Source organism: Acinonyx jubatus, chromosome X, assembly GCF_027475565.1.
Source record: "Acinonyx jubatus isolate Ajub_Pintada_27869175 chromosome X, VMU_Ajub_asm_v1.0, whole genome shotgun sequence".
Classification (NCBI taxonomy): Eukaryota; Metazoa; Chordata; class Mammalia; order Carnivora; family Felidae; genus Acinonyx; species Acinonyx jubatus.
In genome coordinates, this window is record NC_069389.1 from 20343231 (window position 1) to 20370020 (window position 26790).

General features: G+C 41.2%; 1 protein-coding gene across 2 annotated transcripts in view; it reads left to right on the forward strand.

The window, feature by feature from the left end:
* The first annotated feature begins 3944 nt into the window (after positions 1-3944).
* The window catches only part of POLA1 (DNA polymerase alpha 1, catalytic subunit), a 290976-nt gene continuing 268130 nt past the window's right edge, over positions 3945-26790 (forward strand). Inside the window, exons 1-10 of one of the 2 annotated variants that reach the window (XM_015085029.3) lie at positions 3945-4094; positions 8641-8765; positions 11220-11316; positions 12253-12333; positions 20151-20266; positions 20716-20778; positions 21639-21731; positions 22158-22245; positions 22536-22737; positions 22825-23003. In XM_015085029.3, coding sequence (XP_014940515.2) covers positions 4052-4094; positions 8641-8765; positions 11220-11316; positions 12253-12333; positions 20151-20266; positions 20716-20778; positions 21639-21731; positions 22158-22245; positions 22536-22737; positions 22825-23003 — 1087 coding nt within the window. In that variant the 5' untranslated portion in view covers positions 3945-4051. Of the gene's footprint in view, positions 4095-4133; positions 4258-8640; positions 8766-11219; positions 11317-12252; positions 12334-20150; positions 20267-20715; positions 20779-21638; positions 21732-22157; positions 22246-22535; positions 22738-22824; positions 23004-26790 lie in introns of those variants that run through there. The other variant, XM_027054650.2, reaches the window with a different exon arrangement.

Below are 26790 nucleotides of genomic sequence, written 5' to 3' on the forward strand. Positions count from 1 at the left end.
TCCGATTTCATTAAGCAGCTTTCCTGTAAGTCTCCTCCAATACTACTGCTTGCATTTTGTATGTCAGAAATGAGTCGTTTGGCTAAACCTTGGTGCAAAGGAGGCTGGGAAATATAGTCTTTTCCTGTCTGTCAATGTGGCCAGCTAAAAATTCACATTCCGTTACAAGAAGAAGGGGGAGAATTAATGTAGCAGTAGGCAACTAGCAATTTCTTAACATACTCTACCTTGTATAGTTATTAGGAAGATGAGTGTAATGGTTAAGACTATTGTATAAATACAGTAAGCATAATAGCTATTTGTTAAATGCCTTTTAGGTGTTGGCATCTTAATGGCACTGTATATGTGTTATTTCAATTAAATTGCACAATTGTTCCTTAGGTAAGTATAAGCATTTAAAATTTTTTTAATGTTTATTTATTTTTGAGAGAGAGCGAGACAGCGAGGGAGAGGGAGAGAGAAAGAGAGAGAGAGAGAGAGAGAGGGAGAGAGAGAGAGAGAGAATGAGCGGGGGAGGGGCAGAGAGTGAGGGAGACACAGAAACAGGCTCCAGGCTCTGAGCTGTCAGCACAGAGTCTGACATGGGGCTCGAACTCGGGAATGGTGAGATCCTGACCTGAGCCGAAGTCGAATGCTTAACTGATTGAGCCACCCAGGCGCCCCAGCATTTTTGTTTTATAGAGGAAAAAATTAAGGTTTCAGTAACCAGCTGATGGTCACATAAAATTAGTAGTGTAAGAATCAGATCCTAAATCTGACTCTACCTGATGTTGTAATGTCTCCCGATATAGTGTTAAAGAGAACGAATTGTAAGCAAAAAGAATCTATAATGCTATCATCTGGAGAAAATATACTCCATTTTACATAGCATTGCTATTTATTTATTTAATTATTTAAAAAAAATTTTTTTTAACGTTTATTTATTCCTGGGACAGAGAGAGACAGAGCATGAATGGGGGAGGGGCAGAGAGAGAGGGAGACACAGAATCGGAAGCAGGCTCCAGGCTCTGAGCCATCAGCCCAGAGCCCGACGCGGGGCTCGAACTCATGGACTGCGAGATCGTGACCTGAGCTGAAGTCGGACACCCAACCGACTGAGCCACCTAGGCACCCCCATAGCATTGGTATTTAATATACAGTTGCCATTAAGTGTGCCTCTCAGTTTTCCTTCTGCCATTTTAACTTTATAAAATATCCCAAGTTCCATGTCCTGAGTTTTCCCAATTAATTTATCTTTTGTAAAAAAAATGCTTATTTATTTATTTTTGAGAGGGAGAGAGCATGGGCAGGTACAAGTGGGGGAGGGGCAAAGAGAGTGAGCTAGAGAATCCCAAGCAGGCTCCATGCTGTCAGCATAGAGCCCCATGTGGGGCTCAAGCTCACAAATGGTGAGATCATGATCTGAGCTGAAATCCAGAGTCAGATGCCTAACCAACTGAGCCACCCAGGTGCCCCTATTTTATCTTTTTTGATATCACATCATTAAACCTCTTCTCTGATGTGGACATTAAGGTTCCAACTTTTTGCTAATGGCAAATGGCAGCCATTAACATTTTTGCATTTATTCTGTTTCTTTTGAGTTATTTCCTATTAACTTTTACCTGTGGAAATCATGGTTTGAAAGACAAAAGCATGCTTATGGTACTTGCCATATATTGCAATATCATTTTCTAAAAGGTTGTCCCTATTTACACCACCACTGGCAAAAAATCAGTGGTTCCTCAACAGCAGTTTACCAGCAATGGATAGAGCTTCTATAGAGAGGGAGAGGGATGAAAAGAGAAATGGTGGGAAATGGTATCTCAAGTTAGTCTCAATTTGTTTTTCTTTGCTTATAGTAATAGTGATAAATTAAAAAAAAACTTTTCAATTTGCAAAAACAGTGCAAAACTGGGCCTGCGTTGTACAGGATAGAGTAAGTCTAAGACAAATTGTGATTATTTTTTTTTTGCATGATTAGATAACAGAGGTACATTTACAATGAAGTAGATGAAACAAGTTTCAAGACCTCTTGTTTGCTTATGCGCCACTTCTGAGGCCCTGGAAGATGCTCTAGCAATGGTCTTGGGTTTTTGTGAAAAGTTGCAGAAGTAAGATATTTTCACTACAATCTGTTATGGCTACTTGGTGGTTTGCTGGTAAACTGTCTCTCTCTCTCTCTCTCTCAAAGGAAAAAACAAAACAAAACAAAAAACAGGCCTGATTTCTGATTTGTAGCATTTGCCCATTTCCATGGTGTAAATACCATGGCTGCTTTCAAGCTACTAATAGTTTAACAAGCAGATCATAAAATTCCTGAATATGCAACAATCAGCTTTTGAGAATCACCACCTGTCCCTTTGATACACATCCCTTACTGCCTCGTGGTGGCGGTAGAGTGGGCACAGTCATTGTGGGATTCTACCATGGGAAAGTTGATTTGGTATTGCACTGCATTTAGAGTTAGTGGCATCTATTTATGTTGGATAAAGCACTCTCATTATACTTAAGTTATTGATAGACTTCTGGTTATAGGAATAGCTTCCAGGAATATTCCTACCCCACGGTGCTTACTTGGAATTTTGACCTGAATGTGCAGGGCCAGAAGTGACATAATAGTATGAAAGTGTCCTATGTGTCCTGGCTCCTGGAAATTTGAAGGTCATGAAAGAGAAACAAGATTTGAAATGCTTAGAGTTCTAACACGGCATGTGGAAAATGATCAGACATGTGAAGTAGTAAAGGAAAGATTTGGTTCCTATTGATGCCTAGCCAAAATAGTTCCCTTCTGTTAGGAATAAACCTGATAATATCAAAAGTTCAACAACTTCTTTAAAGGGAAAGTGGAGGCATACATGTACTAGTGCTTTAAACAGTGAGTGGAACTAAGTGTGTGAATTATTATGTGTTATGTATCACAACATATAGATCATATCTTAACATGATATTAAATAATATTATAAAGCTGAAAGAAAAATTTCTAAACAGTCAGAAATTAAGAAACAAACATTGATCAACCATGCTGGAGGACACACTGAATGATCTTTATATCCTCTTCAGAAAAAATGATACTATAAAATTGTCACATGAGGAAGAGATCAACAAGTATGTGGGCAAAAGTGCAGGAAAAAACATTACAAATGTGTGGGAGGCATCATTTAATAAAAATGTTGTATCTACTTGGAAAAAGATAGAATGAGATACATACATTACATATGTTGTACCATACCCAAGGATCTAATGCCATTTTGTCTTTCATAGCATTGATATTTTGTAAGAGTCTGGGCCAGATGTTTTATAGACTGTCCTACACTTTGAATACATCTGATCGTCTCTTTATGATTAGATTCAGGTTAAACATCTTTTGCCAAAAGATTATATAGGTGATGTTCCCTTTTCCAAGGGCATCACATCAAGAGGCATATGATTGCCCCTTATTGACAATGCTTCTTTTGGTCATTTGGGTAAGAGAGTGCATATATATATGCATATATACACACACATATACATATATACACACATATATATGTATATGTATGTATATACGTATCTATAAATCACACAGCGACTTATTCTCACGCTAAGAAGGCAAGTTATCAGGCAAGACTTCTAGTGCGCAGCAGGAGGCAGTCGTTTTCTCAAGGCTCTGCGGAACCGGTCCAACCACGCCCATCCCACTGCCCTCCCGCGTCTTTTTTCCCCGGAAAATCAATTCTCAGAACCAGAAAGCTCCTACTGCATCGCGCCCAAATCTTTTCCCATCAGCACGGGTGCGCCTGCGCAGCGCGTCTCCAGGCGGCTCCTTTCCAGCGCCCGGCCGCCTCTTTTTCCTGTTCTCCTCGGCCTCCCCTTCACTCGCGCTTTTCCCGGAGGGGTCATAACAGGGCGCCAAATTCGCGTCCGCGGGAAGGCCGGGGGCGGGGCGCGGCGCGGCGCGGCGCGGCACGTCAGTGGCCTTCCGGGCGGAAGTCCGCAGCCTCCGGAGCCTCTGATTGGCTTTCAGCCTGGCGCCTGTCTCGGCCCCCGCGCCAGTTTCGGGCTGGTTGGCGCGGAATCGGGAGACTTCGGAACCATGGCGCTCGTGCACGGTGAAGACTGCGAGCTGGGGTCAAGCGGTGAGGGATGACCCCGCGCGCGGGGTCCTGAGTTGGGAGTGTAGGGACCGTGGCATGACTGTAGGTGGTGGGGATTCTGGAGTGGTCTCTTATTTTGTCTTAGAGAGGCGCGCATCCGGGTCGCCGTACTGGTCTTTTCGGGCGCGGACCTCGGCCATCCCGGGTAGGACCCCTTTGGTTGGTACCGGGTGGTGCTTCCTTTTAGGACCGTTTGCACCTGGCAAACCAGAGCACACCCCCTGCAGGGCCTGTGTCACTCCTGGTGTCCACACTAGTCTGCATTTTCTTTTTATTTCTTTTGGTGAGCGCGTTCCACGTGCTGGGCACACCTTCATCCAGACTGGCCGCGGTGGGGCACGGGTTTGCTTCAAAGTATCTCCGGACTCTGGCCCCAAGTATCTGCTTGAGGGCTAGGGCAGAACGGATGTGGGCCCTTTCTATAGAAGCTCCCAGGAAAATTGCTTATATCTTGTAACTCAGCAGGAGAGAAAGGTCTAAGGGCTGTCACCGCAAGATACAAATGGGTTTTGTCTTTTTAGGTAATGGATTTCTACTTTGTGCGTTAGCAATTTTTTCTTTAAATTCTGTCGAAATTTCTTCAAGTGCTGCATAGAAATAATATTCACAATCTAGTCGTCTCTGGTGAAGTTCCCCCCCCCCCCAAAGCATCAGCTCAGCAGCATTTGGGATGTCATATATATGACGCCGTTTTCAGTAGTAATCTTTTACTTCCAAAAATAGAATACAAAAATGTAAATTGGCTTTGTCTGGTTTCTGATTTTTGAACTGTGTTCATCTAGTGTGACTTAACTTCAGTGAACTTCTAACTTAAAATCAGATGCTTCGCTTTCTTAGCTCAAGCTCCATCACCTGTCACTCAAATACATCACCATTAATGAGAACTTGCTTTCTAATCAGCTTCCTTTGCATTCACCTAGTTGTGAATCACAGATTTCAATTTCTTCTAGCCTTTCGTTTTTAAGACAATTTATTTTGGAGAGTCGTCTAGCCTGGATTACAAATGGGGTGTGGGATGTGAGTATGCGAACAGTCTTTGCAGCCGTCCATCAGTGATTTGCCACTAGGGTGTCTTTCTTCACCCTAAAAACTACGTCATCTACGAACATCAAGAAATCACTCTTCGGAGGATACTGTGTAATCTTGAGACTCTCTTAAGTCATGGTGTTGATTAAGTAGTTGCTGGAGCTTGTGACTAGAATTTTTTCCTTAGAGCAGAAAGATTGTTACCTGAAAGACTGTTGCAGGCTAGTGTCTGTCTGCTTTTGGGGAGAACGGGGGTACTTCAGATGGTAATCTTGAAGCAAATATTTAAACTTTTGTAATGGGTTATTTTCATGCTTTTTGGGGTTAACTTACCTACATGAAGCATTGGACACATTCCAAGAAGAAAATTCTAGGCCTTTTTTTTCCCTTAGGTATTAGAAGGTGGGGCACCTTGACAATGGCAGTGAAAAGTTGAAAGGTCTGTAACTAGCTCTTATTATATATGAAAAGGGATCAGGGAGAGTTTAATGATTTAAAAAAGCAGGTACGGTGGTTTATTCATTTGTTCATTCAGCAAATATTTATAATGTACCTACGAGGTATAGGCAGTCTGCCAGACTCTGGTGCAACAGTATTACAGTGGTAGGTAAGCTGGACATGTATTTTATCTTCCTGGAGTTGAGATGGTAAAGATTTAATTATGTGTGGTGCTATATTGAGGCTTCTCTGAGCAAACTGCTTTGCTTTGTTTTTGCTTTCTAGAAGCTAGAACATGGTACTGCTAGGTGTGGTGTGTGTGGGCGGTGTGTGTTTGTATGTGTGTGTCTACCCTGTATCTGTACACACATAACACAAACATTAAATGAGATTCTGTACTGCTGAGTACAAAGTAAGCCGGGGATCTTCATTTAATGCTTAACAACCTTATGGAGCAGAGATGATTATCCCCATTTCCCAGATGAGAACTCTGAGGCTCTGCATTAGTCAGAGTCCTTAGGTGTAAGCTGCAGGAGCCAACTCTAGCTGATGTAAATAGAAAAAAGGAATTTATTGGAAGGATTTTAGGGATTAGAAGGATATGTTGTTCACAAAAACTCCAGGAGGATTGGAGAGTCAGTCAAGGGGCTGCTTAGCCAGGAATGTGATTAAAGTCATGTCCCAAAACTGGTCTACTGAGGAGGTCATTGCCAGCCATGGCCAAGTACTTGATGTTATAATTTGTACCTTGGGACATTGCTGGCTCCGTGAGCCCAGGTAATCCTCTTGCAGCTGATACTACTTCTAGAATCTTCCTTTAGCCCACCCCCCTTTCCTTCTGTCACGAGCATCTGATTGAAAGTCTGAACTGGTGTTCTTAATTGATAGAGCCTCTTTTATATGTTCATGCTCTAGTTGCAAGGGTGTCTGGGAAAGAGCATCTGGTTTTGCAACTTATGTAGTGACATTTGGGCTCTGTGTGTCCGAGCAAGATTTATAAGCGGGGAGATTCACAAATAGGTTCAGGTGCTGGGCAGCTTAAAAACCAACAACAAGACATCTGATCACTGCAGCTCAGAGACACTAACTGGTGGTCTCCTGTCACCCAGTAAGTGGTGGAGTTGGATTGTACTGCTTTTCCCTAATCTGTTCTCCCACTCTACACTTTGATGTCAGATTTATCTTCCATACTGACTTTCTCACGGTTTCTCAATGCACTTGGCAGTTTCATCCCTTTGTAATTTGGCTCATGCTTTTTTTCTGTGCTTCTGCCCCTTTTCCCCCTATACGATGATGGTGAAATTCTATTTCTCTTCCTGGGTCAGTGTTGGCAACCTCCCCTGTGAAGGCTTCCCTGATTCCTCAGGCAAAATTAACAGTGCTCATTTCTGTGTTTCCTGAATACTTTGTTCTTCCTTCTTATTGGGCACCGTGTCTGTATGATCGTGGGAACCTCAGGTCCTTTTGCTTTATTTGACTGTGAGCCCCCTTGACGACAGGCAGGTGTCTCTTGCTTGTAATTGTACCCCAAATCCTGTAGAGTGGCACAGTATTGCCTGTGAAGTAAGTCCATTTGAAGAACTGTAGGTTTCGTCAGGATAGTCTACTAAAGGGGTCCACGGAGTCTTTAAAAATATACTGAGACCAACTTTTCACTCTCACTGGTCATGCCCAATACTCTCTGAAACCTTTTCACGTAGGCCTGCTCATGATTTTTTGAAATCATTTGAGTGACACCCAAGATTTGTGGCTGTCATCATCAACTACCTGCTTTGCTTAATTTTTACTTAACGCTGTTTTGAAAATGGACTTAAAAGATGCAAAAGTCAAACAATAGACTGAGATGGTAGAAAGAGATTCCATTTCCAGAAAGCTAGAAAAAATAAGATCTCTAATTATGCTTCACCTTTAAGATCTAGTTTTCAACAGTTTATTGTCAGCATTTAAATTTAACTTTAAATTGCATCTTCTATTTCAGTCAAACACTTTGTCAGTCAGTTTAATGTTGTTATGAATGTTCCAGAGGGATTGGAGCTTTTAGGATTCATCTCATCAATACTTCTTTTCTGTGCCTACTCCTTTTTATAAAATAATTAGCATCAAATACAATAAAATACTCAGTTTCACAGACCTAGATGGCAATCGTGCTAAGCTGAAACGCACGGCTGGCAGGCAGCGCTGCCTCGCTTGCCTTGGTTATTCTTCAGCTGGTAAATGAAAGTCTTAATTTTGTGGATGAACTCTTTTCAGCGTATGTGTGTGGTGGTCAGTTGATAACGACCAAAAACATGAATAATTCAAAAGTTGAATGAACGAACACTGAGGCCTTCTGATATTCCAGTAATTTTTGACAAAATACATTTTAATCTTTGTAATTTTGCACTATCATACCATGTTGTAACCGACTGAGTGAGGCCTGGAAGTTAGTGAAGGATTCAATCTCTTCAGAGCCCTACTTGTTAAATTCTCCCAACCACCCACTTGATCCCTGCTTTGAAATTCCAAGTACTTTATCTGCCCCTCTGTTAGGGCAGGTATCCTAAAGACTGGTTTTGAACTAGTTGTTAACTTATCTCCCATTTTAGATTATGAATTCTGTGAGTACACAAACCATGTCTTTCTGATCTTTGTGTCTTTCAGAGCGCTTAGTACAATGCAAAAAGCAGATGCTCCTTCAAAGCCTTTCAAGTGTTAATAGAATACAAAATGACTTGTCCTTCTCCTATAACTCTGCTTATGGGCTGTCATTTTTAATGGAAAGGTTATGGACTAATGGCTGATCTCCATTCTGCAGTGTCTCCATAAGATATCAGTTGAATTTGGAATTTTCCTCTTTGGGGAGGAAAAAAATAACAGTTACTTCAGTTATTTTCACTGGGTCTTAGAGAAAATTTCTGGAGTCACAGGAGCTGCATGAATATGACCTTTGAACTTACTGTCTACAATATGAAAAGTATGTGTGTATAATATTAAAATTGTTACTATTGGCTAGAAACATCCCTGTTACTGAGGAAAGATGGCTGGCAATTTTCTAACATTTCCTATAAATTTGGCTTTTTTTCAGCTCTGTCAGATTCAGGGAGTTTTGTAGCTTCTCGATCCAGGCGAGAAAAGAAATCAAAGAGAGGGCGCCAGGAAGCTCTGGAAAGACTGAAAAGGGCTAAAGCTGGTGAGAAGTATAAATATGAAGTAAGTAACCATTTTTCTTTTTTTTTTCCCCTCCTGTGCTTTATCTAATTCATAGCCTGTCGGTATTTTATGTCCCCTTTGTCATTGATGAGAAATAAGCATATAATTCGCTCTTGTTGTGATAGTCATTTCTTACTATTAAACAAGCATGGGCATGAAGTAGATTTGCACATTGTGTACACTGCTTGACCCTTTGAGTTCCTGTAAGGCACTTTACGCATGCTATTCAAATTCTGATGAAAGCAGATCTACATTTTTGTCCTTATTAAGCACACTGTAGCTTTGGTAAGTCCCATAGCTTTGTTGGGGGAAACTTAGAAATGCTTTTACCTTACTCTTAAGGTATTGAGCAGTCTAGCTAAGCACTACTTCGTGGAGAGAATTTTTCTTTCTAATTTCATCTGCAAGGGGTGAATCTGCAAGGACTTGGGCCTTACTGCTGTTGTGTCCTATGAGTAAGATTGAATGTGATGCCCTTTTGGCCTGCAGGTAAATAAGGAAAAAAAAGGAGCGGCTGCCATCTAGACAGCATTGTCTGGGTTCCCTTTCAGTGTGCTTCCTATATCTTAGAGTATCTTAGCTGCCTTAGGGCTAGAAAGTGCTTAATTAATACTGGAAAATAATGATAACTCCAACTGCTCATATACTTTTTTAGCAAGCACTGTTTTAAGTTCTTTTACTAATAGGTTCATTTATTTAATCTTTCCAGTAATCATGAAAAAGTTAGATACTATGATTAACAGCATTTCACAGGTGAGAATCCTGAGGTCACAGTGGTGGATCCTGGAGCCTGGATTTGAGCACAGGCAGTCTGGCTTCAGAATCTGCATATTTAACAATGGTATATACTGTGCTATGCAATTAAGAAAGTAGAAGAGTGGTTTTTTTTTCACTTGCCATCATTCAGTCAAGTTAAGTGAGTCAACCAGATCACAAAGGGTTGCTAAAAGGATTACAGTAAAGCAGGAGTAAAGCATTTTTAATGTAGGAACTTCTGTAAAGGAGTTCTGTGGGGGCATTTCAGATGTTGACACGATGTGACTGATTTTTCTTTAATCACTCATGTTAATTGCATGGCTCTAAGGGTTCATGCCAAGCAGTAGCTCTGTTTTGTGACATAGAGTCAAAATGACATTTTACTCAAAATAATTTGTTAAAATAGTTTTCTGGTATCTTTTTGATAGTATATTAAAGTGAGTTACTTAAATAAGAGACAAAGTATGCCTGATAGACTTCAACCAACAAAAATCATCCTGCCAGTTCCCTTCCCCTGCCAAAAGAAACTTGGTCAGTATAGTAATATTGTTGGATGGGTTTGTGTTTGGGTTGTCAAAAACTTAATTCGGTAGGGCAGGTAGTTTCTGTTATCAAATGGTGAAAGGCCAAATCAACATTTTCCAGTGATCCCTATGGAGCAGATTAAATAGCTGGTGAAAACCAAGCCTGGTCCGGTCATTGTTAGAAGTCTCATTGCTATGGCAGGAGTCTAGTCAGCTCTGCACATCGGGCTCTCAAAGCTCCACGTCCAAGCGATTTTTCCTGGAGTCTTAGCTTTTCAGCTGGAGTTAGTCATTTCTTCTAGCCCCTTTCCCACTTGAACTCTGGAGAGAAGGGGGGGATTTTTAATGAGGTGTCTTTGAATTCTAAGCAGACCACCAAATTTGCACCTGGGATGCCGATGGCCTGTTACTGTAGCCGCTGAGGTGGCTGCCTCTGTTCTGCTTGTTGCTTACGTTGTGAAGTGCTCTGCTCTGTTCATGTCAATAAATCCTGGTGTTCTGGCCCTCCTGCAGTTGGGCAGCTCATGTTGCTGGAGGACTTGCCCTTCACCTAGCTCGGCATTCCAGTCTCTGCAGTCTCAGGGCCTGAGAACGGTAGGGCATCAGTGGTAATGCCGACAGGGATCACTGAAACATTGTTTCTGGTGTGTCTGTAGAATACCGAGTATGCTTGTTGTGCTGAGTGGGAGAGGGAGATAGATGGGGGAGGGTTTCCTTTTGAACTATATTTGGTTGGTTGAATAGTTCATAAAATTGTCAGTTTGCAGGACATCATCAGCTAGTGTAGAGGGGGTTAGCATGCCTTATGGGTTTGCTAAGTACAAGAGAAACCAGTCTAGAAGTTACAAGCGAATAATCCCCAAAGCAGCTACCAAAGAATTGGCTATAATTCAGTTTGTTTTTTATGAAGCCGATGAGTAATTGATGGTGTGACAAGTGTATTATGCTAATGGAATCATTTAATATCTTGTGTTAACACCCACGTAAAAGGAATACTAAGTTAATTGATGTCTATTGAAGGAAAACCTGGTAGTGGTGTTGAATGTCAGAACTCGTGATTTGGTTGCAGCTACTCCTTCAGGCTGCCATTCCAGTTTCAATTTGACGATTTTCCATCAGAAATGTTTAACGCTTTCACTCCGTTTGAAGCTTTCTCAAACTTGTATGATGGCAGGTTGAGGACTTCACAAGTGTTTATGAAGAAGTTGATGAAGAACAGTATTCGAAGCTGGTTCAGGCCCGTCAAGATGATGACTGGATCGTGGATGATGGTATGTGGGAGGAAATGGCCTCCTAGACGCTGTACTAGTTGTGTAGAGTCTTGTGCAGTGGAGTTGCTGCTTTGCACGAGCAGACATAAGACACTGTGACGATCATACCATTGGTTCAGATTTTTCTCAAGTACAATATTTGAGAGTGCAGAGGCAGTACAATACGAAGTTTGTTTTGGGATATTTGGAGAGTCCGGCCACATATCTCAGGAGCTAGTATAAAACCTCCAAGAAGGGGCTAGGAATTGGGAGGAACCATGTACCTGTGGGGTATCCTCGGGTGATGTGGGGATAAGAAAACTACCTGTTGCACAGAATGTCTGTGAGGATTACACAGAGCTCTTTGCGTGAACACTAACCTGGACAGTGGAAAGCTCCGGGCAGAGGCTGGTCCCGATGTTCTTACAACCCATGTGGAAAGCCCACTGGTTACTGCTTGTCGGGTGTGACTTCTTGGCCATGTGATTGCCAACCACTGGGGGGGGGGGTTGTGTAGACTGCACCTGTGACCATATTTATGTTTCTTTTTCTGTAGTTGGACTCAGCTATATTGCCACTTTTCTCTGGAGACTGAGGTGCTTTTTCTGGGCCTCTGTGATCTCGATTCTTGTACTTTTTATTCTTTTGGTAGAGCAAAACTACTGCTAAACATCCTGTTGTGGCAGACTTTGATCCTGAGGGCCAAATTGTTTCCCTAGCTCACCTGGATGGGCATAGCATATTTCCTTTTGTTTTGACTCAGCAAACCTGCTGTGTATGTAAATGTTGTGTTTCATCTGGCACTCATCTGAACCAGGTTTCTGCTACACTTAAAGATGGCACAGGCCGGGAGAACATCTGAGTGGGTATAAAAGGTGTTTTGTTGTGGTGGTGGTGGCTAAAATACTACTAGCCACTTTTGGAAACTTGATTCCAATTTAAAATTTTGTCCTGTAGATGGTATTGGCTATGTGGAGGATGGCCGAGAGATTTTTGATGATGACCTTGAAGACGATGCCCTTGATTCTTATGAGAAAGGTAACTATTTTGTTTCTAAGAGAATGCCATTTTGAGATATAAAGCATTAACATTTGAGATGACTTGGTACTTTGACACGGGTTCCTTTAAGGGTAAAGGACCTACCACAACTGTTTTTAGGTGTGGTATATGTTCTCATATTGAGAGAAGTGTAGTTCTGTAGAAAATTAAATGTAAAAAGAAAAGCAATACCATGAAAGGAAGTTTCGTGTCTCTGTGCTCCAAAGAGTTTGGTCTTCTTTTACTTATTTTGGAATTTCATTTCTGTGGTCATTTTAGACTTGGTGATTTTGAGAGCTGCAGCAATAAATGATGTCTTTTAATTTCTACTGAATTGATGTGCTTACAATTTTAGCTCTTTGATAGTAGCATAGTACAATAATTAGATTTAGTAATCAACTTGCTTTGTCTAATCAAAATTTAAAATGATACAAATGAATGTGTCAGATTTTCTTAGCTACATAATCTTTGACAAAATGTTTTTTCTTAAGTAAACAAGCCTGATTTAGTTTCTGTAAAATGTGAAGGGGAAATTGTCTTTAGTGTTTGTTTTTTTGATTTGCCTCATTATTACCACCAAGTGTAGATCATGGGTCAGCAAATTATGGCCCACTCACAGCCAGTTTACTTTAAACCGCTTTATTGAACTGTAATTCACGTACCATACAATTCACCTATTTAAAGTGTACATTTCAGTGGTGTTTACTATAGTCACAGAGTTGCGCAGCTATCACCGTAGTTGGTCTCACGTTTTTTTTTTTTTTTTTTTTTTTTTACCTCAGAAGGAAATCATGCCTGTTACTATGTAGGGCCCCAGCTCAGAATGTTTTTTTCTTTTCTTTTTTTTTAAATTTTAGGGAGGGAGAGTGCAAGCAGGGGACAGAGGGAGAGGGGGGGAGAGAGAGAGAGAATCTTAAGCAGGTTCCACACTCAACACGGACCCTGATAGGGGGCTCGACCCCACGACCTGGGGATCATGACCTGAGCTGAAATCAGAAGTTGGATACTCAACTGACTGAGCTGCCCAGATGCCCTGGTTTTTTCATTTTTAAAAGGTGTTTTTAAAAAAGAGAAAAATGCAAGGAAGAATATGTAGCAGTGTGAGAGATGTGTGCAGCCACAAAGCCTAAAATCTGTTCTATCTTGTCCTTTTTTAGAAATACTGGGCCCTAATTTGTGGATTTGTAACATTTACTTTCTTCCTCTTCCCCCTTCTCAACCACATATACACAGACTTAAGTTTTCGTTAACTTGTTGAAAGTAAGTTTTAAAGCCATGATGCTTCACTTTTACAGGTTTCAATAGTGACCTCGTAAGAACAAGAACACTTGTGTACTTAGCCACAGTACTATTCTCATAATATTATATAACATATCGTTTATATTAAGATTTCCTCAGCCCAAAATGATACCTGTTTTTTCAAGTGCAGAGTCCATTTCAGTTTTTATGTCTCTTGAGTGTTATTTAGTATAGAACGGCACCATCCATCCTCTCCTCCCTCTCTGGCTTTTTTTTGTCCGGGGGGGGGGGTGGTCTTTCATCACCTTGACATCTTTAAAGGGACCAGGCTGGTTTTGTTCACTATTCCACAATCTGGGATTTGCCTGATTGCTTCTTGGTGTATAGAGGTTAAATATTTAAAATTTTTTTAATGTTTTTCATTTTTGAGAGAGAGACAAAGCACGAACAGGGGAGGCGCAGAGAAAGAGGGAGACACAGAATCCAAGCAGGCTTCAGGCTCCGAGCTGTCCGCACAGAGCCTGATGCGGAGCTCGAACCCACAAACTGTGAGATCGTGACCTGAGCCGAAGTTGGACGCTCAGCCGACTGAGCCATCCAAGTGCCCCTAGAGATTAAATATTTTGTCAAAAATGCAATATAGAAGAAATTGTGTCCTTTCCACTGATCATATCAGAGGCACATAGTGTCATTTTGTCCTATTCTTGGTGATACTGAGTTTGCTCTCTTGGCCAAAGTGATGTTCATCAGATCTCTTCCTTATAAAGCTACTTTTCCACCTTTGTATTAATGTACATAAGGGATGATATGTGAGATCATGTGTATATCTTTCGCTCACCATCACCCAATGCTTTCAACATCTATTGATGACTTTCTCTTTCCTTTTTTTCTCTTTCCTTTTTAAAATGATCACTTTAAACTCAAAGATTGAAATAAAATTGCTGTTTTAGTTCAGTATCCATTATCATTATTTTTCTTTTTGATGTTCAAATTATCCTAAATTTGGCAGTGGGAGCTCCTTTGAGCTGCCTCCTATGTCTTTCTGACATGACCACTTCAGTCTTTGAGCATTTCCTTGCTTCCTGGGCTAGGAAGATGTTCCAGGTTCTCATTGTATTATTCCTGTCGCTGACCTGGAATCAACTGTTTCCCCCCCAAGAACCATGGCTCCTTGAGTGGAGAGTGGTATTCAGATCAGGAGGATGGATGGTACTCTTTGCTACTGGGCCCTTTTAGTGACTAGAACTAAGAGATTTTATATGTGTGTCTGTCATGATTTTATAGTGATACATTCATTTCAAATATAGTACCACAGGGTTCTTACTTTGTCTTCTCCAATTCTGTATTTGTATCTGCCTTCAACATCGTGAAAACCCTTGTACTTTATTTTTCTTATTTATTTAAAAATTTTTTAGCATTTATTTGTTTTTGAGACAGAAAGAGACAGAGCACGAGTTGGGGAATGGCAAAGAGAGAGGGAGACAGAATCTGAAGCAGGCTCCAGGCTCTGAGCTGTCAGCACAGACCTGACGTGGGGCTCGAACTCACATACCGTGAGATCATGACCTGAGCCGAAGTTAGACGCTTAACCGACTGAGCCATCCAAGCAGCCCGAAAACCCTTGTCCTTTAAAATACACGCAAAATAATTTTAGAAGTTTTAGAGCTACTAAACCAATATATCTACTGACAACCTTTCTAAGTGAAGTTTATTATTTCTTTGCAGTTTGGGGTGCCCAGGTGGCTCAGTTGGTTAACTGTCCAACTTCGGTTCAGGTCATGATCTTGCATCTCATGGGTTCGAGCCCCGTGTTGGGCTTTGCACTATCAGTATGGAGTCTTCCTTGGATTGTCTCTCTGCCCTCCCCCATTCACGTGTTCTCTCTCAAAATAAATAAATAAATAAATAAATCGTTTTATAAACAATTGAAAAAGTTCTGGAGATCGGTTGAACAATGCTGTGAATATATGTAACTGTACTGAATTGTACATAAAAATGGCTAAATAATTTCTTTGCAGTTTTATTTGTTCTCACTAAGGGTGTATAGTTAGAGGATTGTGTTTGGAAGGTGCATGAAGTATTTTTTTCTTTGTGCTATTTTATCAGTTTACTACCAAGGTTCATTTGTGTTTGTATTCAAATTAGGATTTAAAAAAATCCTTTGTTTCAATTTCAGTTTTTGAATATTGTGAAAGATTTTCATGATTTCAAAATCAAAACGATACTGAGATCAAGACTCAGATAAATCTTATCCTCATCACTGTGCTCTCTACTTGGTTTTTACCCAGTTTCCCTAGGTAACCATTTTTAATAGTTTCTGATTATCCTTCCTGTTTTCCTTCCACAAAAGAAATAAGGATAAATGTAATTTTTTAATGTTGGATGTTACTTAGTCATTCATTAGTTACTGTAAATATGTGGACTGTCTTTCTGGTTGCTGCCAACCTGTGTAATGTAGGGACTCTGCACGGTGGTACCATTTGGTAGCAATGTGGCTAATTGTGTATTTGTAGTTTTTGTGTGTCCATGAAGAAGAGAATGAAAGGAACCTGTGTGCTTTTTATCTCCCTGAACGGAGGAAGACTTTGTTTGAGTTATGGCTTTGTTGTGAATTGTCTTTATCATCTTTAATGACTCCCATCAGTTACCTGGACCTGAGTTTTGTTATCTGTAAGTTAGGTTGCACTGGACCCGGAGGTTTTTGATGAAAGGACCCATGTCCTAGTCATCTCAGTGCCAGTCACAGTAGCACGTGCAGAGAAAGTATGCAGTATTTGTTGAATACACGAGTCATCTTTTTGTTTCCATTGTTATCTTGTTATCTCTTCCTAGTAATACATCAGTGAAGAGAATGACTTGGCATTCTCAGTTTTATACGTCTTTATTCCATGCTTTGCCACCATTCATCCATGAGTCCCCACTGCCTCAGTGCCCCTCAGGAGAGCCCAATAAGGTCCCTAAGATCTTAGGAAGGGAAAGAGAATTCTGTAGTCCCCTTGGAAGACTTAGAAGAAATTGTAGAGTTTTGCACAGATGTAAAAGGACAACTCTCTGGTGTGGATCCAGTCCCTGACATGTTTTCAAATAGAAGCAGAAAATAGTAACTAAGTCCTAATGAAAAAACAAGTAGGAAAATGAATAAAACAAATAAGACAGAAGTACTAACACTGTGAAAGATTCTACATCAGATGTTGACTCCTGTTCTTTATGTTTCTTTTTGTCCTTCTCGAGATACTACTAACCTACAATGGGGAGATTAAAGCCTACTTAAGAAACCTTCCATGCTATTCAAACCTCTGTTGACCTTCTCTTTTGATACCCTGTATTAGGACCTGTATTTTGTGTTGTAAACATTTTGGCCATTAATTCTATTCTGGTTTCAAACTGCCAAATGATTTCAATAAAAAATTATTTCTCTCATGTTTTTCACAAATGTTCTACAATTTTTTCATTTTTAGGTACACGAAAAAAATGCCCTTTTTGCAGTTAAATACACATACATTTTATTATAATTGATGTTTAATAAGTTAACAATGTTTGTAGCCATGACCATTATCTAGTTCCAGGTGGAAACTAGCACCCCAGGTGGAAACCCATACCCATTAAGCAGTTGCTCCTCAGTCTTCCTTCTCCTATCACCTGGCAGCCGCTAGTCTTTGTCTCTGTGGATTTGCCTATTTTGCAAATATGTGGCCATTTGTGTCTGGCTCCTTTCATTTAGCATAATGATTTAAGGTTCCCTTATGTTGTAGCATGTATTAGCACTTCCATCCTTTTTGTGGCTGAATAATAATCCATTGCAAGGCTATACCACATATTGTTTATCCATTTATTAGCTGATGGAATTTGGGATGTTTCTACCTTCTGGTTATTGTGAATTGTCCTGCTACAAACATTCATGTGTAAGTTTTTGTTTGAACACCTGTTTTCAGTTCTTTTGGGTATATACCCAGGAATGGAATTACGTGTGTATATTTTTATTTTTTTCTCACACAAAAGAGATTTTTCTGTGGATGCTTTTATACTCTGTTTTTTCACTTAACAGGGTGACCTGAAAATCATTCCATATTAGCACATGGAGATACTTCTTTCTTTCTTACTTATTTCTACATCCTTGCATAGTACTTAACTGTATAAACATGTGATGATGGTGTATTCAAATGGTTTCCGTGAGTTGTCAATTAGATTTTCAGCAATTTGCTTTCACAAAAAAATCTGCATTGAGTAACTTGGTGTGTGTGGTGCTTTTCTCAGAGAAAACTCCTAGAAGGAGGATTGCTGGCTCAGAGAGTAAATGCACGTGGAGTTTTAGGAGATACTGCTCCAGTACTTGTCCCATTTTGCACTCCCATGAACAGTATGAGTGTCCATTTAGACCCTATGGCCTTGCCAACAGAGTGCATTGTCAGGCCTTTGGATTTTTGGCATTCTGATACGTGAGAAGTGACATCTGAATGTGGTTTTCATTTGCGTTTCTTCTACAGATGAAGTTGAGCATCTTTTCATGAAACTTAGAGCTGTTTATACATTTTTAATTTTTAAGTTTTTTTAATGTTTGTTTATTTTTGAAGGAGAGAGAGACAGAGAGTGAGCGGGGGAGGAACGGAGAGAGGGAGACACAGAATCCAAAGCAGGCTCCAGTTTCTGAGCTGTCAGCCCAGAGCCTGATGCGGGACTCGCACTCACAAACTGTGGGATCATGACACGAGCTGAAATCAGATGCTCAACCCACTGAGCCCCGACTGTTTATATATTTTTTAATGTGAACTGTATGTTTGTGTTTATTGTGCACATTGTTTTTGGGCCTTGGGGCTTTTTTAATATCAGGGAATTTCTCCTTAAAGTTCATTTATTTATTTGGATAGAGTGCTTGGGCATGAGCAGAGAAGGGGCAGAGAGAGGGAGAGAGAATCCCAAGCAGGCTCCACACTGTCAGCACGGAGCCTGATGTGGGGCTCAAACTCCTGAACTGTGAGGTCATGACCTGAGCTGAAATCAAGAGTCAGATGCCTAACCAACTGAACCACCCAGGCACCCCAGGAGTTTTTTTTAATCAGAAAAATTGGTTCTTTATCTGCAAAGCACTGCAAAAGTTTTCTTGTGTTTTGTCTTTAAACCTGTTTCTGGTATAATTGAATCTGTCAATTTTTTTCTTGCAGATGGATTTTGAATCTGTTAGAAATACTTATACCCAGCTTACAAAGGAACTTGAAAGTATTTGTCTATTTTCATTAAAAATTTTTTGATCTGTGATTTTTTTTTTGTGTTGGTACTGTTTTCTTTACAATTGGAGAGCCGACACTACTTGTTAAAAAGTCCATTTTCTCCCCAGTGATAATAAGATGCCACCTTTATTATATGCTAGGTTACACAAGTAATTCAATCTTTTCTGGATTCAATTTTCTATTTCATCTGGTGGATATCTTCTTTTAAAAATTTATTTTAATGTTTATTTATTTTTGAAAGAGTGAGACAGAGCATGACTAGGGGAGTTGCAGATAGAGAGGGAGACGCAGAACCTGAAGCAGGCTCCAGGCTCTGAGCTGTCAGCACAGAGCCCGACATGTGGGGCTCAGACTTACAAACCCTGAGATCATGACCTTAGCCGAAGTTGGACGCTAAACTGACTGAGTCATCCAGGCACCCCTGGTGTGTGTATTCTTACACCACACTGTATCAACTATTCATTCTAGGTCTTTTTGAGGTAGAGAGTTCTGGAATGAATCAGAAAGAGGGAGTAAAACTGGCAGTATTAGAAGAGTTTGTAGGTGATTAACACATTGCCATAAGAGAAAACATGGAAAAAATGTTTCCGTGCCGTTTAGTGTTGTTACAACATATTGTGTGTGTGTGTGTGGGGGGGGGGTTGCTCTTCCTCAGAAGATGGAAATTAGGATGCTACACTACCATGATTGGTAATCCTATTTCTTCATAGTTCACTTTTCCTGCCATCAGGATAGCACTAAAAAAGATGATCTGATGAAGGCTGCTAGGCTAATCCTCCGGTTCCAGATGAGCTTGGTTGTTTCATTTCTCTTGGAGAAAAAACAAAAAAAAAAATCCTACCTTTTAAAAAGATTTCTGTTCACACTAACAATAGCCATTAAACAGTCCTGCTTAGTAATTTATCCTGATATTTAGTGTTTCATCAGTTTTTTTGTAAGATTTTATTTTTAAGTAATCTCTGTGTCCAACATGCAGCTCGAACTCACAACCCTGAGATCAAGAGTCACATGCTCCACCAGTTGGGCCAGCCATGTCCCCCATCATCAGTTTTTATAATAACATTTAGCCAGAGTTTTCCTGAATTAAGCCACTTTTAAAGATTCTTCCCTGTGTACCATGTATAAAGTCTCATATTTTTGTATTATTTCTTTTTTAGTAGGCTTCACGCCCAGCATGGGACTTGAACTCATGACCCCAAGGTCAAGAGTCACATGCTTTACCAACTGAGCCAGCTAGGCACCTGTGTTTTTGTATTTTGAATTCTTTATGTTTTTCTTTTCATTCTCCTATACAGAGGGCAGGTGACTAGGCTTTTAGTTGTACATGTTTATGACTAAGTTGTATTCCAACAGGCAAAGATGAAAAAGCACGTACTAAAGACAGGAGGAATGTAAAGAAGACTGTGGTGACAAAACCAAACAATATCAAGTCACTGTTCATTGCTAGTGCTGGGAAGAAGACTGCAGACGTGAGTTTCATGGTTTCCTTGTATTTTGTCTTTTTCTTTGAGAAGTAAATTTAGTATTTGATTGTATGGACAATAGGTGCTCAGTGTTCTTGAGCTCAGATATTTCCATTGTATTTTCCCACTTTCACGAAGTTGGATGTGTATTTCTAGATGAATTTAGGCACCTCATTGTTTAGAACTTGGACATAGAAAAGTGAACGGACAGGGTGTTTATTTTATTGATTAGCTGGAGGCTCCCGGAATGAGGGTGAAAACAGGATGGGGGCTCTAGGTTTAGGAGTTGCATGTACACAGGTGGTGGTTAAGATCTGAACGGTAGGTGAGTCCTCAGGGTGGGGTCTGAAGAGGCAAGGACTGACTGGTTGGGTTCTTCCTTTCACAGGCACATGGTGTGGGTGAGAACGTGAAGTGCAGGGCTTTCTCATTCTGTCTCCAATTATACTTTTCAGAAAGCTGTCGACTTGTCTAAGGATGATCTGCTAGGTGACATTCTCCAAGATCTGAACACTGAGGTAAGTCATTCTCGGGGGGTTGTCAAATATGTGGGGGGCATAGGCTGAAGAAACAATTCAGTAATTTTACAAAACAGACTGCCGCTAGAATTTAAAACAAAAAATTCAACGACAACACAACCCCCCCCCAAAACACACACATGCGCGCGCACACACACACACACACAAACAACTCTCCAAATTGGTTTCTTACCACTTTAGGTGAGTAGTTTCCAGCTGTTACAAGCTATGCAGTTATGTCGATGGGGCTGCGTGGGGATGTGTTTGAGGTAGTAAGAACATACACGAGTCAGTTCTGGGAATGCACGCTGCTTGTGTTTAGTTGCTGCAGTGTATGTTCCTGAAATAGATTGAAACCTGTCAGTCTGCACAGTCAGGCATGAGATCCTCATCTTGAATTCAGAGAGGGAGTGAAGGAAGAGGCAGTGAGCTGTTCCTGAGACAACTCAGACAGGCTCGGCTGCTCTGGGAGTTTACACTGGGGCTGTTACACGTGGAGACTAAATTCATTTAGAGGTGTGTTTCTTTCTAAGTAACGCTTCGTTAAAACAACACCAACTTGTGTAGTTCTAGCTTGACAGTTTTTACATGCAATATCCTGGAGGGGTAGGGGAAAAGTATGTTAAGTTGTAAAAAGAAAAAATTGGGTGAGAGGTGGATTTAATATCTGTTCTGGTTTTCTAGTGAGTCTGGTATTGTTGCTATAGTAACTGTAGTACATGAACATAGATCTGCTGGGAGAGCAGGGAAGGAAGAATGCTTTGCTTATTAGGCTTTATTGGGGGGAAGAAATGTACTTTTTCTGTCTTCTGGTAAGCCAAGCATGGCAGTGAATGTCTGTCTTACTCCTCCTTTTAAAGACACCTCAAATAACTCTACCACCTGTAATGATACCAAAGAAGAAAAGATCCATTGGAGATTCACTGAATCCTTTCTCTGTGCACACCCCCAAGGTAAAGTGAGTGGAAAAACCTTCAATCTTGATTTGTATTATTGCTTAAAACTTACTTTGTTGCTTTTCTATGTGAGGGAAATGCTTTTGAATTTCTTCTTGATTTTTGTTTTAAATTAGGACTCCCTTTTGATTGTATAGTTTCATGTATTTCAAAAATAGCATGTGCCTGCTTCTTTCATAGTAAATTTTTAGTAACTAGTATGTGTTTATTATAGGTATTACAGCTGTGCTAAATGCAATAATTTTCTTCCTGGAAACAAGTATTTTTTTGTAAACCTAGGTAATAGTAAAATAATGGAAGCTGTTACATTAATGATACATAAAATTGTCGTATAAATGGGAACTGTCGTTTTCTCCGGTCAGGGTAGGACAGTATAAAATACTATGCAGGTTTAACTGACCGAACATGTAAAAATATTTACAGGCAGTTTCTTCAAGAAAAACTGCTTCCCCTGTCTCAAGGAAGGAGCCTCCATTAACTTCTGTTCCCCTTAAACGTGCTGAATTTGCTGGTAAGTCTAATGTCAGAGCTGCAAGGGTGTTGAGCAGTTGCAAAATGCTGTCGGGAATGGAGGTCCCCTGAAGGAGGAAGTGGAGGCAATTTTGAAGGTATTGTGATAGCAGGTTTAAGGGTGAAAGATTTGAATCCATAGCAGCAAAAGTTAGAAAACATCCAATTTGGAGATTGAACAGGAATGCAGGCACAGTGTGGGAGGAAGGGTAGGCTGCTGTTGCCGTGTGGGGGAGGCCTTTGTGTTACATGGCAGCTCTACATGATGGGAATGTGTGATGACGCCTACAGGAGAGTCTGTGCCAGCTTTGTGTATAGACGACAAGAAGGACTCCGGGACAATGAATTTTGAAGACGGTGACTTTGATGAACCTATGGAAGCTGAGGAAGTAGATGTGGAGCCCATGGCTGTCAAGACTTGGGACCAAGAGAGTGAGCCAGCAGAGGGGGTGAAACATGACGCAGATCCTGGGAAAGGCCCCTTGTCCTACTTGTAAGAGCATTTTATGACTTTTTTGGCAGGTAGCACTACAAATGACTCAGTTGGATTTTGAAAGTTTTTGATATGTGATTTCTGCAGAGGAAGTTTCCTCCCAGATGTTTCTTGTTGGGACATTGATCAGGAAGATGATAGCAGTTTCTCAGCCCAGGAAGTCCAAGTGGATTCCGGTCACCTCCCGCTGGTAAAAGGGGCAGATGAGGAACAAGTGTTTCAGTTTTATTGGCTGGATGCTTATGAAGATCAGTACACCCAACCAGGTAATCATACGTATGGTAACCGCCTTTAGTACAGAATGGTGCCTTTCCCTTAAGTGCTTTAGTTACTATAATTGGCAAAGGCTCTGCCCTCACATACATGTGTAGTAAAAGAGCACCATTCATTCATTGTGAAGTGTGTGAGCCACCCCGGTGGAGATGAGCTGTGGTATGAATAATCCTTAAAAATGTGTTTTCCGAAAACCAGTTATATGTGATTTTGGAATCTGCTTGTTGTTCACCTTCGATGTATCTGAAGTTGTAGTTATGCGCTTTCTTTTAAATGGAATCAGTCATTAATTTGTTTATTTAGCAAATTGAATACCTGCTGTATGCCAGGCAGTGAGATGCCGTGAACTAGCCGGACAAATTCCCAATCCCAGTGGAGCTTACATTCAACTGTGGTGGGAGTGGGTGGGGAAAAATGGGTGGTAAATAAGGTAAGTTGGTAAATGGTGTGAAGGCAGTTAGTTGGGGGATGGCCAGGGAAGGCCTGTTTTCGGAGACCACCATTGGGTGAGATCTGAGGCACGTGCTGAGCTGAGGAAAGAGCATTTCATTGTGGTGAACTGGTGAGCACAGAGGCCTGGAGAGAGAAAGGAGACCGGTCTGATTGTAGCACAGCAATCCAGTGACAAGATTGGTAGAAAATGAAGTTGGAGACAAAGGCAAAGGCCAGGTGATGAAGGACCGTGAAAGCCACACTGAGGAATTTAGATCTCACTCTAAGAATGGAGAGGGCTGCAGTGGAGGATTTTAAGTGCTGGTGGCGTGGCGGTGGTAGTCATATAGTTGGGTTTACTGTTTAACAGGAGCCTTCCGGTTTGTGTGGAGAATAAATAGGTCTGTGCGGAGAATAGTGTGTGTGTGGGGAGGGGAAGACTGGAGCCTGGAGATCATTCAGTACAGGGCAGGCATGCTGGTTACTTGGCCTAGTGATGGCTGTGGAGGAGGAGAGGAATGAATATATTTCACATGTATTTTGACATGAATTTGTCGCTGGATTGACATGGGGACTGACAGAAAGGAGGAATCGAGGATGGTTCCCAGGTCCTCCTCCCAATGAACTGAGAATGTGAATTCTGCCTCAGACAAAGCCAGGAGGCTCTCTAGTGTTTTTTTGTCCTCCTTGAGCCCTTCTTCACCCCAGGGTTGGGCATGCCAAGGTAGGTCAGATTAATATAAAATACCACATATATCCTTAAGCAGAGTTGCCTTCACTCAGATCCATTTCTGGGTGTGAGGGTAGATGCAACTGTGTATTTTTCAAAGTGGTTTCCCGGAGGCTGCATCCAGTGAAAATAGAGTATCCATGAAGCAAGTGAATGAGTAAGAGGAGTAAGCATTAACCATCAGTCTTGTAGGCCAGATTTATCTTAAAGATAACCAGGCATTGACATCCACTGGAAGGTTGTTAACAGTCTCTCTGAAGGGAGCAGAAGCATTAATAGGCCTCAGCATAGCAAATGCATAGGGACAGGTGCAGAGCCATTTGAGTAGTGAACTGCAGTGTGTTGGTTTCGTAGGTAAAGAATAAGCCCTGTTAAAAAAATCTCAACCATCTTAGAAATGGTATCTACTTTAGCTGTGACAAGACAGTTCGGTTAGACCCTCTCACCTGTTTGGCTACTACCTCTTTGCTGCTCACCAGTGGAGGGTAGACTGGCAGGTGGGGTTGCATGCAGCTGAGCAGGTATTTCCCATCCAGTGCCGAAACCCAGGCCTGCCCTATCATACGGCTTCAGGGGACACCATTTTCACATGTGCTTCACGTGTCTCCCGCTCCCTGGAGTTCAACACTGGGGGGCTTGCTGGAGTTGCGCGATGTGGTGGGCCTGCCCTTCCCAGTGCTAGTCTCTCTGCTGGGTCCGCTTGGTGCTGGATTTGATACCCTGTCTTGGTTCATGGTCCCATCAAAACCAGAGACTCGGGAGCAAGCCTTGACTGCCCCTTTTCCTCACTTTCCTCACCATATCTTGTTAGTTTTTTCCTTCTCAAGGTGACACGCTGTCTTCTCTTTCTTCTTGTGTCTTCTACCTCTGATCCCCGCTTGCCTCCTGAAACCATTGTGATAGCTTCCTGAGGGATCCCTCAGCTGTCATCCCCACATTGCTGCCAGAGCGATTGCTCAGCAGGGGAGCTCTGACCACGTCATTCCGTTGTTAAAAAAAAAAAAAAAACCAACAACAAACCCAAAACACACCTCAGTGGCTACTGTCTGCAACATAAAGTCCAAGTTCCTCAGGAAGGCTTCTGACACCTGCCGTGTATGACTTCTGTGTTCTAGAGATAGTTCCCTGTATACACCTGCTCCTGTTGATACCATGTCCCTTTACTCATGGTGTTTGACTGGAATGCCTTCACTGTCTCAGCCCAGGTGTGTCATCTCCTGGAAGTTTTCCTAATCCTCTAGACCAGCTTCCAGCCTAATGCCAAGCATGTAGTAGGTATTGAATAAATGTCCATTGAAATACACTGCATGGCTGTGGACAGGCCTATAGATGCACATGGAAGGTTTCAGGGAGCCAGAGATGCATTCAGTGCTGTTGTTGAGATTGCCTCTTGTAGCTTGCTAGCAGCGTGGGGGAAGAACGGGTAATGCAGAGAGACACGGTGCCGGCCAAGGTTAATCCACGTATAAACCAGCAGGTTGCCCACCGTCAACTGCCAAGGATTAGAACCTGAAGCAACAACAGTCTTGTTTTCTGTGTGAAAATGAGTTTATTATTTCCACCTTTTGTTTACTTGTTGATACTCTGAGAAACCGACAGCATTGTTTCGCAGGACGAGGTTTAGAGCTGAACCATCCACTATGGTAGCCACTGTCCACATGTAGCTCTTTAAATTTAGATTTAAAGTAATGAGAATGAAATAAAAAAATTCAGCTTCTCAGCCAGTAGCCACATTTCAAATGCTTTAATAGCCACCTGTGGCTAGTAGCTACCAGATCCATGGATGGCATAGATAGAACAGTTCTGTCATCACAGAAATTTCTATTGGCTAGTGCTTGTCTATAGTCATAGTTGTTGGAGGTTAAGATCGAGGCATTGAAGCACGGCTTTATTAGGAAAGCCACAAATTTATGATACGTATCGTTACTGAATCTCTGGTGCTAACCATAGTCAAAGATAGGCCTTTTCAACCACTATCGGGAAATATTCTGCATTTGAAACAGATACTAGTCTCTTATTGGCTTATCTCCCAAATGCTGTGGTAAAAGGAAATTTCAAGTGCTGGAGAAGGCCTCAGGCAGTCTGGTCTAGTTATAGAGAAGGAAGTTAAGGCTTCAAAAAATAAAGTGGCCAGAGCTCTGGGCTTCTCACCCACAGTCCACTCTGCTGTTCTGTGGCACTTCTTAAGCTGCGTTCTCTGTGATTGATGCCAACGGGTTAAAAAGGACGGCTTAAAAAAAAAAAAAAAGACGTCCTTTAATCTCAGGGGGTTGAACAGTTTCATCATGATAGCAGGTAATGATCACTGAGCCTTGGTGAAATCAATGCTGCTAATAAAAACGAAGTACTCCCAAAGACCCTGTTATTGTGTCTCACGTTTTTACAGATTCTAAGTAAGTCAGTTATTGCTGAATGCTCCATAATTATGAAAAGAGTCTTACTCTTTGCATATGGGAAGATATCCTGTCTTCATTATGACTTTTTCAAGGTTGAATAATCCTGACTGCACCTGGTTTCAGCTAGTAACTTTGGGGGGAATGTAATCTTTGTTTACCATGATCTTTTTGTGGCAAATGAGGCATAAACAGTGTCAAATGTGTTGCATGAAGTGTGATATT